Here is a 21814-nt window from a genome sequence, read left to right on the forward strand (position 1 = left end):
TTTCTGCAGTCCTGTGTCTTCTCCTGAGAAAAGTCAGCCATGAATTTCTACTGGCCAGTCAACTGGACCATATACTAACAGTAGACACTGGAAGTCCTATAGTATCCTATAGAATATCTTCAGCCCCTACCTTAAATTCTGTGTGAGAACATTTGTGGCAATATTTCCAAATCTTCTCGGATTGTTTTGTGGATTCTTGAGTGAGGAGATCATCCCAATCACAACTCCATGTATTTTTTCCTCCAGGAGTGGGGTGAGATACTCTATAGGTATCTCAGTTTTTCTTTCTTCCTAAATTCATTCTTCTACTTTTTGGAGATTGTGGTATTGTGGATTGAGCCAGAGGTACTGTACCACTTAGCTACATACCTGGTACATTTTAATATTTTTAAATCTTCAAACAGTTACTGAGTGTGATTTTAAATTTATGCTCCAGTATTTTGAGTTGTATTTATACATAAATTTTAGCTTCCTGTTCAATGACAACTTCTCCACTTCCCAGTATTATCAGTTATATTTTTGCAGTATTATCAGTTACTTTACCCATATTATATTTCAAATGAACATGGTATTTTCAATTGTTATACCAAAAACTGGATGGGACTTTAAAGTATTTTTTTCTCTCTGGGTGCAAAGATACATGCATGTTAATTACAGAGACTCAAGTGGCTAAGTCAGTAAGATTGCAATTTCAAGGTAAACATCAGGAACTTAGGTAGACTAATTAGACCATTAGAAAAACCTGTCTCAAAATTTTAAAACATGGCTGGGTATGTAGCCCAGAATTAACATGCTGCTGTTTAAAATCCCCAGTACCATAGAAAAATATCAAAAGCAAAAATTTTTGTTGTTGTTTATGAGCATTTTACATGATTGAAAAGTAAAAAAAGAATCACTTGATCTTGGAAAAATCATGTGTTTCTATTCTTCCTTTGTGTCTCCAAAGGCAGACAACCTGTCAGAGTGTCTTTATGCTCAGATTTCCTTTTGTGGAATGTATATTAGAGCATTCTCATTCCCTACTCTGGTATTCTCCTGGAACTGTGTTTCAGAACTATGTAATATGAGGATCCCACAGCTGGCACATCTAATGCCTCTCATAAGTCTAGACCAGTACTTGGGGCTTATCTTGTTCAAGAGCAATATAAATGTAGAGAGCTTAGTTTCTCAAAGAAATAACTGAGAGAACTCTCAACTTCCATTTTTTAAATGTCTTCACTAATTTTATAGTCTAGCACACTGTTTCTTTCTTCTATATTTATATAATTGGAGTACTACTTACTATTGCACATTTTGAGAGTTGCCATTCTAACAGCTGTGCTCATACAGAAGATCTTATAGTTGGATGGTGCACTAAAATTCTGATGCAAGCTTTTTAGATTCCAGGGTGCCATATGTTCACTGGAAAAAAAATTGATGTGCACCTATTTTAGAAATAAAGAGGGATCTGTGATTGTAACCATTTTTTTTCACTAATATTCAAGATTTTAGCCCATTACAATGTTTGCACACCAATGTGAAAAACACTCCTTTTTGATCTAGGGAGATTTGCACCTGCACAGTTACCAGTGCTTTCAATGCTTTGAGGTTTCAGATGTAGTCCATTGAATGGAAAAATTTAATTTTTAGTAAAGTGAGCTGGATGAGAGAGATCAGGAAGTGCTAAACTGCCACTTTGGCGTTCAGTGGTAGTCTGCATTTTCCTGTTAATTTTTTGGTACTGTCTAGATAAAAGTTCAACTGTCAGCAACAGCTATTTACATTTTTAGAGAATGCTGACAAATCCCTCTAAAGGATTAAGGGATTGCCTTAAGATTTAATACCTCTTCCACTCTGGCCTAATAGAATAAAGCCCATGGGTCTTGCATGGCCATAGAAGACCATTTATTTCCCCGCCCCAATAAATACTCATGTATATCTTATTCCTTCTTCTGTGTGTACAGATAAATTAGCATTTAAACTACAGGCAATTTAGAGTTAAATAGTATTTTTCAAATGCAAATCAATCTTTTTTTATTTATATTCTTTCTTTATTTATATTAACACTGGATTTGGGCATTTTGTTCCAGTAATTTTGCATATTGCTCAAATCAGAAAAATCTTCAAGTGCATTCTACTTATCTCCTCCTGGTCGATATTTTTTTTTTTCAGTTTTCCAATTTGTGTACCTCTAATTCCTTTACAGTTTTTAGAAGGACTCAAAACAGGAGTATATATATTTATTTGGTGTATCCATAAATGGAGGTAGGCGTGTATTCTGCATTTATTTATTTTTATTTTATTTTTTAAAATTATCTCTCTTTATATCTGCTCTTTGGTGAATGCTTGTGTATAATTCCAGTGTCACACACATTCTGCACACAAGTCACTTTTGTAATCTATGCCTTTTATTCTAACATCTACCTTGAAGTTTGATTGTAGCATTCATTAACATTAAATATTTTATTGATATGTTTTGATTTATATACTTATAATAAATAACAATAAAAACATATTTGCATACATATGAACTGCCCTATGTAGTTTTCTGTATTGTGATTTCTTTATCTTAAAATTACTACACTGTTGTAATATTATAGCATGCATTAGTGTCAGGTAATGATCACTAGTACATTTGTTCTTATATGTGAGAGAGTACTTGTCTAATTTTATATACATTCATCTTTCCAGGAAAATTTTAGAAGTTTTTGCTTTGATTTCTTCTTTAATAAAAAGTAAAGAATGGTAAAATTATGACCAGTTATTATTAAAGGGTACCTTGGGAAAAATGATCATTTTTATAATAGTTCTATTCTTTGTAAATATGTTGAATATTAGAGTCTTTTATATTCTTTTCATACTGAATATTCCTTTCATAAACATACTTGCATATGAAATACAATATTCATGTGACATCAGCATAAGACATACATGGTATTTTATAGTAGTTGTCAAACTGGATATAATACATCAACAAAAATTCTAGCTCCTAGAATTTATATTTTACAAAATTTAATATTTATTTCTTCCTCTTTAGCCATGCCCCTTGGTTTCAACTCTGGAAGAATGTAGATGTATTCTCATGAACAGTTGCCGTAATTTTAGTCTCTGTTTCTTGTGTTGGTGTATCATATACATATGATTACAAAACAGTTTCTACAAATGGATAATAAAAGCTTAAATTATTATTTTCCTTTTTGTGAATGCATTTATTCCACATATTCATCAATACTATTTAATTCATCTATATGATGTGATTTTATTCAATGTTACCTAATTTCTAAAGATTTTGAGTTTTTATGATTATTGAACACTTATATATATATATTTATATATATATATATATATATATACTTTTTAAAGCGACTCTTCAAGAATTTTTTGTTTTTCTTATGCATTCTGTTGTATTTATTCTTCTTATAAGTGTTTGATTATATGTGAGGAAATTAGGGTTTATTTTTAACTTGTCAGTTTTGCAGCTTTTAATGTAATCATTTGATGAATAGATTTTTTTGTATTAATATTTTGTAATTCATAAGTTTAATTCTATTATTGTATAATTTTGAAAACTACAAAAAAAAAACAAAACTTTTTTTTTCTTTTGTGTTATTAGGGATTCAACCAAAGTGTCTTAATGCTGAGCATATTCTCAGCTCTGTTTTAAATTTTATTTCCAGATGGGGTTTTCTCAGTTTCTTCAGTTGGCCTTAAATTTTGAACTTCATGCCTTAGACTCCAGAATAGTAGATATTTCAGGTGTGCACCACCATATAAACACTATCTTTTGTTTGTAAACTTTTGAGCTTTGTACTTTCTTATTTATTTTAATATTATTTATTAATAACTTATATTCAACATTTAATGTGTCAAAATTTGTTAAGTTTTATGAGTGAAGAGATAAAATAGCATTTTATTATCATACTATTTTCCCAATATTTTGGCATGTTTTAAGAGTTTTGTTGTTGGTGTTTTCTGTAGTTCCACCATTTATTTTATTATGAGGTTTATCCTGATTGATTTTACTTCATAACACCAATCATGTGGCATCATGGTATTTTGGTCAGCAGTAGACTTTATTTACAACCACGGACCTAGCAAATATATGAGCCATGTACTAGTCTATACCATCTAGATTCTATCATTGCCCTCAGAGTATTGGAAAATTGCAGAAGATTCTTAGGATAAATTTTTCAGAGTGTATTTCCATAAAGTGAGAAGTCATTATATATGCCTATATTTGCAATTATATACTGTATAATTGATATAATTTTTATAAATTGAATTTTCAAATTTGCTAGTTTTTTTTTTAATTGTATCTGCTTTTTTAAAAATTTGTACTGAAGATTGAACCCTAGGGTGCTTAACAATAAAGCCACATCCTCTGTCCTTTTTTATATTTTATTTAGAGACAGAATATTACTGAGTTGCTAAATGCCTCACTAAGTTGCTCAATACTATATATATATATATATATATATATATATATATATATATATATGACAATATTATATATAATATTGTCTTAGAATTTATGATCCTTTTTTCTTATCCTCCTCAGTCACTGGAACTACAGTTGTCCATCACTAGACTGGGCTCATTTTCTTTTTAAAAGCACTAACATTGATACTGGTAACTCTGTGTTATGTTTATCTTTAATAGCTTCTAATTTTGCTCTTTTGCTTAAGACTTTCTTTACTTTTAGTTTTTAAATTTTACTTTTTATTGGGATGTATGATTTGATAATAAATTCTAGTCATTTTATGGCTTACTAATTTTTTTGTATGTTCTATTTTCACCTCAGGTATAGATGAATTCCAATTTTTCCAGCTGTATGGAGGTCTAAGTGAAACATAATAACCTGTATGGATATTGTTAAATAAATGGAAGCACAATTTTACCCAGTTTTTTGAATGCACTATATATGGCCAAAGGACATAAAATCAGCATACTACATTGACACAGCCACATTAATGTTTATAGCAGCACAATTCACAATAACCAACATATAAAACCAACCATTCAATGATGAATGGGTCCATTCAATGATGACAGCATAAAAAATGTTGCTTATGTACACAATAAATTATGAATCAGCCATAAAGAAGAATGACTTTATGACATTTGCCAGGAAATGGATGAATCTAGAGATTTTATGCTAAGTAAAACAAACCATTTCTTTAAAATCAAATATTGAAAGTTATTGCTGATATGTAAATTCTAAATCTTATAAAGTGGGGAAGGGTAAGAAAAGAAGATCAGTAGATTGCACAATGGTAAACAAAAATAATTAAGTAAATAAATAAATAAAAGGGACAAGGATAGAAATATAAAAGATATATATCCATAAGTGAATCCTACCATTGAAGCCACCAACAAGAACAGGATTTTAATTAGAATAAGATATATCCCATGCTTGCATAATACCATAAAAATTAATTTACTGTCAGGTAGAACTAGAAAGGACCAATAAAATAATATAAAAAAGTATATTTGTTTTAAGATCTATATGTATATTCTACTTTAAATATCATACAATATAAACATCGATCAAAGTTTGTATATATATATAATTTTGTATGTTAAAAAATGGAAAAAGAAAAATTCAAACAGGATTGTTGTTGCTATTTTTTATATTAATAACATACATAAAACCATAAAATGTTTGAACATAAATAAACTATTAATTATTTACATTAAGTGGTCTACCTACCTTTTTGCATTTCAAAATTTCTCTTATACTATTGATATTGGAATTGCTAGAGATCTCACACATTCAGAATAGCCAGCTCTATCAGAAATAACAAATAGGATTCTACACATTAGTAAATTTCTGATTAGTGGTTGTACAATTAAAATTTGTGGATTCCCTTTCTTAATTAACATGATTTTCTCATCTGAAAAATATGTATAATTTAGATCAAGATATAAAAAATTACAAAATATATATTTTTGTGATAATGCCTGAGTTTTATATTGTGTTTCATAAATATGGAGTATGCATACTTTTTTGAACTTAAATCACTTTTTCTGTAGATAATAGTATCATTGTGTTCCAAAACACTACCTACATGATAGTCTACTAACCCTAATTTCAACTGTATTTGCATTACAGACTGTGCAAATATTCCTGTGTTCAATATGTTATTTATTTACATATTCTTATTTTAGGAATTGTTAACATTTATGGATATAGCCATTGATTTTACTGAAGAGGAGTGGGAATGCCTTCAGCCTGCTCAGAAAAATTTATATAGAAATGTGATGCTAGATAACTATAGAAACTTGGCCTTCCTGGGTAAGTTAAACTTCCCTTTAAAATTATTAATTACTAATTATTATTTAATTTACTTCTGTTGCAGAGTATCTTCTGGGAACTTCTCTATAAAAATGAGCTTCAGATTTGTGTTTCAAAGAAAAAATGACATTTTTAATACAGATATTTCTCTCTCTCTCTCTCTCTCTCTCTCTCTCTATATATATATATATATATATATATATATATATATATAATGAAAACTATTGTAGACTACACATAGCAGTGGACACAGTTGAGTCATTCAAATGTCAAAGAGAAAAACAAACTAAAAAATGTTGAAAGAGTAGTTACCCAGTAGAAGATATTTTCAGAAGCTTAGGTTTATTTATTTTGATTGTAATCATTGAACACATACTGCCCTATATTTATCACATTTTCAAATTCCTTGTTGTTCTCTGTTTTCTTCTTTAGTGATGTCCCAGTTTATTCAGATTAACCATCAAAACTTAGCTTTTGTTGTGAGGGCCAGCATAATCTGTTTCAAATATTCTTGTGAAGAAACCTTTAAAGGAGCAAACAGAAGAGAGAGACACACACAGTGGAAAAAAAAAAACTGGCCACCCCTCTTAGCAGCTGCACATATAATATCCCAAAATTACATAGGTTCTGGTACCATGACTACATTCTAACCCAGTGTTCCTTTAACCCCATGTGCTAGCTAACCAAGATTAGGTCCAGTTAATACAAATATAGAGCCCCTTCTCCCTAAGGACATTACCACAGAAACTAGGTAGTGCACCTGTAGAGTTGTCTTAATATCTTCAGTGAGAAACTGCTGGGCATTGCAATTGTGGGACTCAGGGTGCCAGTTACAATCACCCCCACACTTTCCTGTCAATTCCAAGATCAGAATACCTAATACCTCCCCTATTTTAAGGCCTTTTGAATAAATAATATTACTTATATCCTTAATGCTGGTGGGGGCAAAAAATAGGGCAGGCATAGACAACAGCAAGTTCCAACATCAGTAAACATCCACCTATGAATATTTTTGACCCAGATGAAATTGAGTAAACATGAAGTTAACCAATCCAACAAGTCCAAAATCCATCATCTTGTTGAACCTTATTAATGATATCTTTAAGGTAATCTAAGTGTTTTGAAATAAAATTACTATTATAACTTAAATTGAAGGAATATGTGGTATTAAACTTCTGATATCCTTTATGATGTAACAATAACAGACAATCAATTTCAGCATAATTGTCAAGTATGGCTTGACAATGTTGTTTTTGATCTTCATTAAGCATATTTACATCCATGGACGCATGACTAATATGGTTTATGATAGCATAGGTGAGTTTCAAAAATTTCAAAATGTTTTTACAAAAATATTTATAGACATATATGTGTATATTTCTTAGTAAATTTTTTGTTCATATTTCTTTTTAAGGGTCCATTGCCTCTTTACCCTTGTTGAATATTTATGGTATTATCATTCAAAATCTATTAGTTATTTTCATGTCTCCATTTCATGATAGACAAAAACAATTTTTTGGACACTCTTTGAAAAAGCCAGAAATGTTTGTATATGATTTACATTTCTCTTATTCTACTGACAGTGAAGGTAGCTGGTAGATATTTCCTAAATACCCAATACTATCTTATGAAGGACAAAAGGCTGTTAATGATTCTTTTCTACACTTTATTATATTACTCTTTTTAATGATGTACTCCTCTCGGATACTGTGCCCTCTACAAGAATTTGGATAATATTCTCAAGGTAATTTTTTTGTACATTTTTATTGAACTAATATATTTTTTGGATTTATGGTGACTTTGGACTTACTAATCTGCTACACTCCAGATGTACTTATTTTACCTTAATTTCATGTTATGTATGCAAAATATATTTATCCCACTCTAATAGGTATTTTTTTAATTTTTGTTTATTTTAGCCATCACTTCTAATCAAATCCAAGAATATTCAACAGAAGAGGGCCTAAAACATATATTACATGAAGTGATAAGTGCAAAATATGGAAGTCGTGATCTTGACTATTTACCACAAAAGAAAATATGGAAAACTACAAGTGAGAGTGAACACCAGAAATCATATAAAAAATCAGGTTTTGTTAATCACCAGAAAATTTATACTGGAGAGAAGCCCTATGAATATAAAGAATGTTGCCAAGCTTTTAGTAAAAAAAAAGTTCTTATTAACCACAGAGGAACCCACAATGGAGAGAAGCCCTACAAATGTAAAGATTGTGGCAAAGCTTTTGGTCAAAAATCACACCTTATTTGCCACAGCAGAACACACACTGGAGAGAAGCCCTACACATGTAAAGATTGTGGAAAAGCTTTTGGTCGAAAATCAGAACTTATTTGCCACAGTAGAACTCACACTGGAGAGAAGCCCTACAAATGTAAAGATTGTGGCAAAGCTTTTGGTCAAAAATCACACCTTATTTGCCACAGCAGAACACACACTGGAGAGAAGCCCTACACATGTAAAGATTGTGGAAAAGCTTTTGGTCGAAAATCAGAACTTATTTGCCACAGTAGAACTCACACTGGAGAGAAGCCCTACAAATGTAAAGAATGTGGCAAAGCTTTCAGTCAAATATCACACCTTACTTGCCACATCAGAATTCACACGGGAGAGAAGCCTTACAAATGTAAAGATTGTGGAAAAGCTTTCAGTCTAAAATCACTCTTAATTTGCCACAGCAGAACCCACACTGGAGAGAAGCCCTACAAATGTAAAGATTGTGGCAAAGCTTTTGGTCAAAAATCACACCTTATTTGCCACACGAGAACTCACACTGGAGAGAAGCCCTACAAATGTAAAGATTGTGGAAAAGCTTTTGGTCAAAAATCACACCTTATTTGGCACAGCAGAACTCACACTGGAGAGAAGCCATACAAATGTAAAGATTGTGGAAAAGCATTTAGACAAAAATCCGACCTTAATTACCACAGCAGAACTCACACTGGAAAGAAGCCCTACAAATGTAAAGATTGTGGAAAAACTTTTGGTCAAAAATCATACCTTATTTACCACAGCAGAACACACACTGGAGAGAAGCCCTACAAATGTAAAGAATGTGGCAAAGCTTTTGGTCAAAAATCACACCTTATTTGCCACAGCAGAACCCACACTGGAGAGAAGGCCTACAAATGTAAAGATTGTGGCAAAGCTTTTGGTTGAAAATCAGAACTTATTTGCCACAGTAGAACTCACACTGGAGAGAAGTCCTATAAATGTAAATATTGTGGCAAAACTTTTGGTCAAAATTCAATCCTTACTTGCCACAGGAGAACTCACACTGGAGAGAAGCACTACAAATGTAAAGATTGTGGCAAAGCTTTTGGTCAAAAATCATACCTTATTTACCACAGCAGAACTCACACTGGAGAGAAGCACTACAAATGTAAAGATTGTGGCAAAGCTTTTGGTCAAAAATCTCACCTTATTTGCCACAGAAGAACTCACACTGAAGAGAAGCCCTACAAATGTAAAGATTGTGGCAAAGCTTTTGGTCAAAAATCAGACCTTATTTACCACAGCAGAACTCACACTGGAGAGAAGCCCTACAAATGTACAGAATGTGGCAAAGCTTTTGGTGACACATCAAACCTTATTTGCCAGAGCAGAAATCACAGTGGAGAGATGCCCTACAAAAGTAAAGAATGTGGCAAAGGTTTTGGTAAAAAATAGACCTTCTTCACCACAGCAGAACTCACTGGAGAGAAGCCCTACAAATGTAAAAAATGTGTCAAAGCTTTTACTCAAAAATCAGGCTTTATTTGCCACAGAGAACTCACACTAGAGAGAAGCCTTACAAATGTAAAGAAAGTGGCAAAGTGTTAAGTCAAAAATCACATCTTATTTGCCACAGAAGAATTTACACTGGAGAGAAACCTTACAAATATAAGGAATGTGGCAAAGCTTTTAGCAATAAAATAGGCCTTATTCACCACAACAGAACTCACACTGGAGAATAGCCCTACAAAAGTGAATAATGTGGAAAAGCTTTTAATAAAAAATGAAACTTTATTCACCACAGAAGAAGACATCCTGGTGAATTTGAAATGTGAATAAAGTAATAATAATTTTAAAGAAACACTAAACCTTGGGGCTGGGGTTGTGGTTCCATGGTAGAGTGCTAGCCTTGCATTTTTGAGATCCTGGGTTCAATCCTCAGCACCACATAAAAATAAATAAGTGAAATAAAGGTATTGTGTCTAACTAAAAGTAAAAAAATAAGCATTAAAAAAAAGAAAGACTAAACCTTATTAACCACAGAATTTATACAGAAAAAAACCCCTACAAATTGAAACAATGAAGCAAAGCTTTAAATAAGAAATCAATTATTTTCACCACTAGGCTACTTATTCTGGAAAGAAGACATCTGAATGTAGAGAATGTAGAAACATTTTAAATTATATATCATACATTACTAGGCATCATTGAAAACCCACTGGAGAGTAGCTCTACACATGAGCCCATCGTACCATTACTCTAAGAAAGGGACAACATTTAATCCTCACCACAATAACGATAGCATAGAGAAAATTTTGAAATATGAAAATTGACAATGTGACAATGCCTCTAAAGTTTATTCAGCAATACTAAGCACCTGTGGATACACACTGGTTAGAGAAAATACAAATGGAAAAAAAATGTAGCTACATGTTTCTAAAACACTTATTAATTTTGGAGAATTTATTGTGCCCAGAAACTCTAAAAAGTTAAATAATATTTCCAAAATGTATTTAAATTTTAAATTCATTGAACATCTGAAAACTCATAGTAGTAGTGAACATTGAACAGATTTTGTCCAAAATGTATGCCGTATATAACAATGAAACATTTTTAATAAATGTGAGAGTATAGTAAAGTTATTACCTATATGAGGATGAGTAAACTACAGAACTCATTTAAGTTTATAAAGCAAGTAGTTGTCTTTAAATTTTGTTTAAATTTATTAAGCATTGTCAGTTTATTTTTCAGAAATATCAGTCATAAATATCATATATGCATAGTGAAGAAACCTCATCTTTGAAAGAATATAATTGTTTTTCTAAATCAAAAATTACTATTCACTTTTGAATACTGGGAAAAGAATTATATAAAATCTATTTTTGATGTTTAACACTCAAGAGTAATATTTTAAACTTTATTTATTTTTTTTGAATTTCAGTTTAAGTTTAGGTATTTTTATACACTGAGCCACATTCCTAAGCCCTCTCTCCACTTTTTCAAATTTTGAGACTGTCTTGCTAAGTTGCTGAAACCACACTAAGTTGCTGAGGCTGAATTTAAATTTCAGAAATTACTCAGCTTCCCAATTTGCTTGGATTACAAGCATGGACCATCATGCCAGGTTTACAGTGCATTTTTAACCTATATTTAACTTATGTAGGCAATATGTCTTTATAACTGAATATTTATTTATGTGTTAACACTCATGTATTGCATCCTGTTAAATGACCTCATAGTGTTCCACTTGACTAAATGTCCTATGTAGCAGTAAAACATACTGTTGAGTGAATAATACTCTAGCATCTCTTAATACTTTTACACATTTTAATCAGACTTAATGTGGAACACATTTTGCATAAGTCAGATCATTATTTTTTTTATTTATGGTGAAATTAAGAGTTAAAAGAAGGATATAGATTTAGGAAAATAAGCCCCAGATTTTCATATTCATTTATAAATTTTAAAATTTTAACTTTTTAACATTTAACATTTCCTAGTGATTTTAATAGACTGAATTTACACAAAATTAAAGGTAGCTCTTACATGAAAGAAGAGCTTTATCTTTCTTGTGTGCATAATGGCCTTCTAGACTTCATCCTCATTGGAGACATTTCATTTTTAATGGAATGAGGTCAATGATAATTTTTTTCATGTATATTAGTAAATTCTGACATCCCTGTTATTCTATAGGTAGTGTTATTTCAGAGCAGGAATTAGAGAAATGCATGTGGAGTCAAGGTTGAGTGAGGCCTTATACTTATGACAAAATAATCGATGAGCTATATTTTATAGTCTAATTTTCTGAGTGCCAAGTAGTAAGAGGTAAACTGAGAAGGTTGTATGTAAAGATTAAGTTTCTTATCATAAAATGTTGGCTTTATAGGTACAATAGAGTAAAAGCTTCTTATACACAGAATCCATACAAAAATCATTGAATATCATTCACAATTTTATTAACATTACATATAATTTATGAAGAACTGAGTTTACAGCAACATATGCCTAAGAACAAGGTCTCTGGACATTGTACACTCTCCAATATAGGCATATTTATACCAATTTAATTACACATGGAACTACACTAAATGAGAAGTAAAATCAATTGGATCAACACACAACAATATAGAAATAAAAGCTTGTAAAGACTTAAGCAAGAGATCAATAGTGGATGAAGTGTGGTTTCAAAATTCTAGGGCAAAAATTGAAGTAATCAGTTAAAGGTAATTGAAGAATGTTAAGTTACCCACTTTGAGCTACAACAGCATTTGAATGAAAAAGAGTCACAAAGTAAGCAAAGATTATTCACTTCCATTTGTATGCTTTGTAATATTTTCCAAAATTTTTCTGCATATTTTATTGCAGTCAAATTGGGAAACAATCCAGACAAGTGTTTCTCTTCTGGTTTTAAAAGCAAGAAAATGAAAATGAGAAAATGAGAGAAATTTATTGAGTTAGAAAAATTTACTAGTAAGTATAATGTATAATGTATTTCAGCCATTCCTGGCTGCACAGGGCATTTTTGCTTAACAAAGATTTTGTTCACGTATGTATGTACGCTTAAAGGACATTGCTGTTTTCAGTCAGTCTTTTTCATTAAAAACAATGATGTACCATTCAACAGTTTCCAGCCACAAAATACACAATTTCAGAAATTTTCTGTTTCATCCTCCATATATTCTGCAACAATATTCACCAGGACAAGGTAATATAAACCTTTTGGAAGTCCTATCAAGGCATTTACTTCTATTAATTTTAAGGCCAAACATATTCTGCATAGAAAAGTATGATACATGAAACAATAATTTTACTTAGTAAAAATATTTTTTTTTTCATAAAAAATATATCCCAACTACTTTGTCTTGGGATTACATTAGAAAAATATGAGGTAATTATACTGGATATTAGGACCTAAGGCTATGAGCCTTAAAATTACCTTAAAATACAAAAGAATATTAATGTTTATTTTTAAATATAGTTTTTATATTTTAAATATTCAAAATCCACAGCAATCACTGATATAAAAACATGAGAAAAACAACTGCACTTTGATGTTTCATCATCATGACATTTCAATACCTGCTGAGGATTGCCTGTGGCTTCCACTTTTAATTTAAACAAATAATAATTTTTCCATACAATTTGGGTGAAGTGAAGGACAAAATTTCCTGCATTGCTTTCCTGGGCAAGTCATAATACTTAAAACAATTAAATCACAAATCAAAATATGTTTACTCTAAATTCTTATTATATCAGTTCTTAACTCATCTATCATAAAACAAATCCACTTACTTCTGATTGAATATCTTGTGCTCAAAGATATGGAACCTGGGAGCTAAAAGAAGTATGACATAAATAATGAGGTCTTTTTTGCATAAGGCAAATTGCACTTTTTGTATTTGATTATTCTGCCTGTGAAGATCTACATTTTTCTTCCTACAATGGTATTATGATTGATGGTGACTTGTGTGATTACAGGAGGCTTAAAATGCAGCTACATGTGTCTGAGTCCTTTCACTGATAAGAAAAAAATACTATAATTTGTACTCTATTAGGAGACTCAAAATGGTTCTATACAAACCTATTTTTTTAATTTATTCATGGTTAAATAATGAATAAATTAAAAAATGGTTTATTCTCTTTATTCATGGTTTTCTAATTGTTTTGATCTAGTCAGTTCAGACTATTTCTGATTAATGGGTGTCATCAAGATGTAAGTTCCCTCTAAAATCATTAGCAATGAGACAATTTTTCCCATTAAAAATAAAAACATTCTCATAGAGCCTTTGCTATATTCTAAGGTACACACTCTTGCTTTTGCTTTACTAAACAAAACAAATTCTACATATTTGAGTCCCAAAGTAAATGGCAATACATTAACCTAAGCACCATGAGAAATATAAGAAATATAAGATATCACCTTTGAAATATAAAAACAAATAAGAATCAGAAATGCTAAGCCATTACAATCTAAACTATACCAGAGCTTTTAAAATGTAATCTTAGATGTTCTACTCACTCTCATAGTAAGATGCCTTAGACTCAAAGATATTTAATCACTCACTAAAGGTCACTCAGTGAATGCATAGCAGTTTTTATTCTAAAGCTTTTACAGAATTTTTTGATAATACATTGCAAAGTCTCACCTGTCTTCTTTAGAAATAAGACACAGAGGTTGTTTTAGTTTGTTTTATAATGTTTTAGAAAAATATCAGAAGCAGGCCAATGTATAAAAAGAAATATAAATACATAAAAATATTTTCTGAGAGGCTGGGGTTGTGGCTCAGTGGTAGAGTGCTCACCTGTCACATGCAAGAAGATGGGTTCAATTCTCAGCACCACATAAAAATGAATAAATAAATAAAATAAAGGTATTGTGTCCGACTACATCTTACAAATCAATAAAAATATAGTTTTGAGTACATAGTTCTGAAGATTTAAGTGCACTTTACCAGAATATTCTCAGCTCCTGTGACAGCTCTTTCACCAGCATTACACATGAGGTGGCATTATGATGAGGGCTCATTTGAGAGGTAGAGAAAACATAATGAGACAGGAAGTCAGAGAAATACAGAAAAAAAGACTTGCTTTATTTCCCTTAGTATCCACTTTTCACATAAACTAGTGCATTTAAATGAAGCTGACTATTAAATATCATAGAAAAGTCCAACAGAGTAACCAGAAGAAGAAATTTAAAAGAGAAACAATCAAATCATAAACATCTGGTTGAAACAAAAACTGGCAAAGCGTTGGATGTCAGCTTTTGACTTTACTAAATTTTCTCTTATCATTTTTTTGATTATGACTAAGAGAAAGGTACTTCTATTAAAACCATTACAAGAACAATTTATAGCAATTTGTTTTTCTAAAACATGGATAAAATTGACTTGATAAATTATGATAGAATCTAATGAGTAAATCTTGTTATGGTAAGAAAAAAAAGTCTAACTACTCAACATACATATTGGCCTTTTCAATAAAAGAATATTAGGGTGAAAACCAATTTGTTAAGATAATATTGAATATTTTATATCAAAGAAAAGGCAGAATTATTTAAAATAATTTTGATTATTAGATGCATGTTAAAAAAATAGTGTCCAGGCCTGATGTGGTGGTACATACCTATAATTCCCAATATCATAGAGGCTGAGGAATAAGGATCACAACTTCAAGGTCAGCCTTGGTAACTAAGTGAGACCAGGTCTCAAAATAAAATATCAAAGAATTTTGTAGATATATGAGTGATAAAGCACCCCGAGTTCAATTCCCAGTGCCATATAAAACAGTAGTTTTCAAAATTTACACCCAAATCAGCAGCCTACACTCTATCTGCAAGTATGTAATGTTTTAAAAGGAAACTAAATTTAGCCATACATACTACTAGTTGTCTGATTATATTGATTATAATCTTGAAATATATACAAAGAAGATCCTTTACAATGTTTTAGGTGTTCCCATTATTTTTTCTAATTGCAATGAGAAAGGGAGAAAAACCAATTTAACTTATGGGGCCACTTCTTTTTCTTCAGGCCTAATGAATCAAATATTAAAAGGATTTAGCATTTAATTGATTATCATTTATGATATGTGTTCTGTGATTTCTCGCTTAATGTACATTAGACACTTTATTATTTCTGAGTATCAGCATCTGTACAGGCCACCACACCCAACTCTATTTTTTAATAGTTACAAGTCCCTGTGTTCATGCTTCCTCAGTTAGTTATTCTGATTTAAAAATAATTATGTGTTGCATGCTTTGTCTAGAGAAGATTTATGAAGGTTAAAAACCTGTAAGCATTTTCACAAATTTGACTTTAAGATATTTTTCATCACAAAACACACACCCGAACTAAGAATGATTTCTTTCTCTAATTTATTAGCCTTTCTGACATCCAATATCAGGACATGAATGCTGCTCATGGAGAACAATCAATACTACTTTCTTCTATCCCATTAAATTTTACAAAAAGTGCACATTTTACTGTATTTCATATACAAAAATTGGCTTTCTATTATTTGTGTTCAGTGAGTTTTTACTTTCTTTTTTCATCACTTTGTTTTTCCTGTATTTTTCTAATATTCAAAATTTTGTGGTTAGAAAAATAGATCACTAGAATCTTCTAACTTTTGCTACATTCAATCACTTGACTACTCACTAGCTAATATTTCTATTAAAGCATCATTTTAAAGGTAGGACTGAGGTATGCTAACAAAACTATTTTCAAGGTCTACTGCAGAATCAGCATAACTTTCTTGAGCTCTGCAGTTAGAGCCACTGTTTCTCTCCACAAACTCTACTCCCTGTTTTTTAAAGAGAGAGTGAGAGAGGAGAGAGAGAGTGAGAGAGAGAGAGAATTTTTAATATTTATTTTTTAGTTCTTGGCGGACACAACATCTTTGTTGGTATGTGGTGCTGAGGATCGAACCCGGGCTGCACGCATGCCAGGCGAGCGCGCTACCGCTTGAGCCACATCCCCAGCCCCTCTGCTCCCTTTTTAAAAAAATGTTCTTCTATATTGAGTAACTCTCTTTGAAATGAGGCATGGAAAATAGCTTTTTAGATTTTTATTATTTATGAAAATCTATTTTTATTTATCATTTATGGACAATCTACTTCATTTTAGAATTCCAGGTTTAATACTAGTTTTCCTTTAAATGTTGAGGTTATTCTGTATTTATTATCTATAATCCATCATTATGGATAAATACTTGGGTTTTATTCTTGCTTTCTTGAAGCTGACCATGGTTTTTCATTTCAGAATATTTTCCTTGTTTTAAGCATAGCTACTTGAGAAAATCTGGAGATATATTTAGCATATTTAAATTTTATTTTTTTGATTATAGCATTCAATCAAAATGAAAGATTTCCTGACATAATTTTATTTTCAGTATATACATGTAGGAAAATGGATAAAATATTGAAAATAATATATCTGTTTTTCAGACACCAAAAACAGGCATAGCAGGTGAGTGAAACCATAAGCAATAAGTGCAGACTGGTTAGGCGAACTATAACTTTCTTTTAAAAATGGCTCTTAATAATTGCAGTTTGATAAAATGCTGTTAAAACGTATGGGTAAAGGAGAAGTAAAAATAATCAAAGTATATCACTGTAAGAAATACTTGAAGTCTGGCACCTGTGAGCAGACTGTGGGGGAAACTTCATGTTATGATAGGAAAGAACCCCACTTTCCCTTCACCCTCTCACCAACTTACCCTCACCAGAAACCACCAGGATTCCCAGAATAAAAGGTTTCAAGTTCAATAGTTACACTATTTCCAACTACAAAAAGTAGTTACAAATCAACTGAACAAAGAAGCTAATGTGCAAAGTTAAGAGGATCTGAGACATCATATAAAAAGTTAGGTTAAAGATAATTCTGGGAGGGCAGGGGTCAGGCCCAAGAAGCAAAATATAGGAATCCATCAGTTGAAAGAAGATGCAAGTCACTTGGAATATTGGTTATCCATTATTCATAGGTGGCAATAGCCCCTAACAAGCCCCCAGGAAAATTTCCATATATCTTTTCAATATAAAGGCCAAACAAAGAAGGCACATTGCCAACAAGTTGGTGCATTCCCACAAGCAAAAGTTTATGACCTTGATTATGAAGTTGCACCCCTTTCTCCACAGAAAAGCCTTAACTGGGCTTCTCCAGAATCTTTACCATGGCTGATTTTAGGACTGCCAGCTAAATAGTTCAATGTAGATAAACTTTCTATTTTTGTTTCACCTGTTTACTTGGCCACTGACCAAGAAGACACCAGCACTTCAAGTGCTGGACACCCGCTTACTAGTTTTTCACAAACATATCCAATATAGTAGTTTGTAGAAATGTGCAAACAAAGCCTCTGGCCATGAGCTGGGCTTCACAGAGATGTCTAAGATGTTTTTAAGATAAGAGAAATTACTAATTGGTCTTTATAGTAACAGCTGGCAGGGGGGAGAAAAGAAAGGGGAGAAGAAGAATCTCTACACTTTTCAGGTATTGTCCTTGAAGGGTTAACTTGCCCAAAACACTGAGAGAAAAAGCTGCTTTTATCTGAAGTTCTGTAGACTGTGAACTTTTAAGCCTCTCCTCTTACATGCTGGGTATAAAACTTTGAAACTACCTGAACTCAGGGTTCAGGGAATTGATTGATTACAGAAAAGCTGTGCCCCCTGAACCTGGCTGCAGCCAAATAAAACTGCTTCCTGATATCTTCAGGGCCTTGCTTCATCTGTTCCTACAACAATCCAGGCAGTCCTCTCTGTTTTGCTCTTGCAAATGAAACTCTTGTAGATAACTGTAATAAGTCATATGCTGGATTATCTCTCATGAACTTAGAGTTATAGTTAATTCTACCTATAACCAGAGACTGCTCCATGGTAAATGCAAAAATCCCTTGCTACCAACGTACCCAACAATGCTTTTTGGAACATCCCCCCTCTAATAATGATAACATCCCATAGAATCAATGTGTTACTGCCATACCTTTTCTGGGGAAGAATAACATCTATGTTCCTGGGCAGGTGCAGCCCTCTGGAATGTAACTAACGTGCCCAAAAACCACATGGGCTACTTCAGTAACCGCTATGCAGAATAAGCCATTACCAATGGGTATGCAGGAAATCAATATGGCATGATGGATATCACACCAATATTTCTAGCTGCTAGACCCATCAAATGGACAGCAGTTGGCTGGATAAATTGGTCTTTATTGAGTCCATACCCTGACCATGATTTTTGACAATTGCCTTGGTAAGGTTCTGCATAGTCATAAAATAATTAGCATCCCAAGCACCCTTAATATACTATATATTATATATGCATGAATTTGTCTTTGTGCCAAATTATGCTTGTACTCACTATGCAAAGCTTGTGTTACACCACTCTTTGCCAAGCTAATAATCAATGATACTGATAAGACAGAGATCCCTTATGCAGTAAATATATCCTGCTGGATAATAAATTGTCTGACCCATGCTATAAAAGCTAAATACATATTTATTCTCAGAGTGTCCTCAGCAGTCTGGCTTCCAGTGAACCTGTCTGGAGAGTAGAGGAGTCCATGGGGTATGGAGATGAAGAATCTTCTAAATGAGATACTACACTGGACAAGGTAGGCAATTAGACTTATCATCATTGGGATTATTGCCCTGGTTGCCACCATTGCCACCACAACCACTGCTGCTGCTTCACAAACTCAGAGCATCTAGACTGCTCAGACTATAAACAATTTGTCTACTACCATGACAGAAGCCTATGCCATTCAAAATGACTAAATATATTTTTCCAAGCCACTATCTTAGTCCTTCAGCAAGAACTAGACCTCTACCAGGAAAAACTAGATATTCTGTTTATGTTGCAAAGGCTCACTTGTGACCCTAAATTTTAGAGTATTTGTGTCACTCAATATGCTGTATCTGAAAATGTAACCTTACACTTCTCCAATTTTTCTTAGTATATTAATGGTGCTTGGGATGCTATTTTATGACTATGCATAACCTTACTAAGACAATTGTCAAAATCAATGAGACAAAGGTGTCTATCTTGAAAACCTTTTTATGCTTCCATGAATTGACTGAACATTGGAAAAACCTTATAGCCAAATTAACTAATACTTATAAAGCTATTACCCTGGCCCTACTGTTCATAATAGTGATAATATTTTTCTTGTTGTGAGATGGTTATGTAACCATGTGAAGACAATACAACGAAAAACAGCAATGCTGGCTGAAATCTTTGCAGCAGAGTAACAGTTGGAAGATGTGGGCAAAAGTGCATGGATTACTGCATACGTGGCATGTGTTAACATTCACATGCCTAGCACAAGTGTCACTCCACTTGTGCTAGGCATGTGAATTATAGGCCACTCCCCTCGTGCTAGGCTTGGCTTGTAAAAGGCACAGCCCGTGGCCATACGTTGCAGTTTGTGTGCTTGCTCCATGGCCCACTTATTGATTGGTTGCTGCAAGGAAAGTTAGCAGACATTGCATTGGTGGCTCCCTGTAATCTGCTTAGCTACTTCCTGAGTATAAATACATGGTAACTGTGCAATAAAATGAGACCTGTTTTCTGTTTGGTCTCTGGAGATATTGATTATTGACTCTGAAGCCACACTCTCCTCGACCCCGTTCTGTGGACCTCCTTGTTGGATGAGGCCACACATAGCAAAGAGAGTTAAACATTATTTTCAAAATCACATACTAGTACATGGCTAGGATAAAACTTGCTTCTTGGTCTGTCATCAAAATAGAAAGAGCTACTTCTACTTGAAGCTATCTTGCTAAACTCTTGGTAGTCTCCCTAAAGATTAGGCAGTCTTTGAAAATAGACCTACACAGAGAGTATGACATAGTAAAAAACAAAAATTAAAAATAACAAAAAATTAAAAAAAAAATTGCTGAGGGAACTGCCATTGTCCAGTATCGACTGTGGAAGCTTGAGGGCATGGAGAAACCACTTCAAAGATGGTTTCAGAGAACAACATCTACTTTATTGTACAGTAAAAAATAGCTTTTATAGTGGATATGTGCCAATTTACATTTAACAGTCATAATAGACCAGAGATGATACATAATATATCATCTTATGGGAATCCAGACACCAAGAGTCTAGAAATTGACATGTAGGCTGAACTTGCACCTACAGAGGAAATACGTCTTGTCAAAGAGGCCACGAAATTGGACTTGCCAATATTGTCACAGCATTTTGTCCAAAAACATAGCATTCCATGTTAGGATTTCCCTGCTGACCAATGAGCAAGACCCCCAGGTAGGTCCAAGATCAGGGCCTGAAACAGTTCCCAACTCTAAGTCTTGAACAACCTGAGTTATTAAGACAATTTTTGTTCAGCTTCGGGCATACAGGTAATAAGACTTTTGATAGCAAACAAGGTTAACAAGAGAAGTATACTTAATATGCCATATGTTAACAGACTGTAGGGATTAAACTATGAAATTAACTTTTGTCATTGGTCAAGCAAGTGTGCTACACACTTGCTTGACCAATGACAAAACCAGAGGCATCTAATTTGAATAGAATTAGTTTTTACAATTTGGGCAGTCAGATTAAAGAGATTTTTTTAGAATTGATTGTCTCAAGTTCTATGAATATGATTTGACACAATAGTATAATTTTATAGAGAATCATTTCAAGAAAATTGAGTCCAATAAATGTGCATAAAATACACATCACAAAGCAGTCTTTAAGTTTGATGTAGAGCTTTGATTTTTTATTTATATATGACAGCAGAAAGCATTATAATTCTTACTACACATATATATAGCACAATTTTTAATATCTCTCATTGTATACAAAGTATAT

At 32.4% G+C, this 21814-nt stretch overlaps 1 protein-coding gene across 1 annotated transcript in view; it reads left to right on the top strand.

Moving 5' to 3' along the window:
• The window catches only part of LOC144371382 (uncharacterized), a 91642-nt gene extending 81143 nt beyond the window's left edge, over positions 1–10499 (top strand). The window contains exons 2-3 of the mRNA XM_078033720.1: positions 7543–7591; positions 8194–10499. Of these exons, the coding sequence (XP_077889846.1) occupies positions 7543–7591; positions 8194–9449 (1305 nt within the window). The 3' untranslated portion in view covers positions 9450–10499. The remainder of the gene's footprint in view (positions 1–7542; positions 7592–8193) is intronic.
• The last annotated feature ends 11315 nt before the right edge of the window (positions 10500–21814 follow it).

The sequence above is a fragment of the Ictidomys tridecemlineatus genome, chromosome 16, assembly GCF_052094955.1.
Source record: "Ictidomys tridecemlineatus isolate mIctTri1 chromosome 16, mIctTri1.hap1, whole genome shotgun sequence".
Lineage (NCBI taxonomy): Eukaryota > Metazoa > Chordata > Mammalia > Rodentia > Sciuridae > Ictidomys > Ictidomys tridecemlineatus.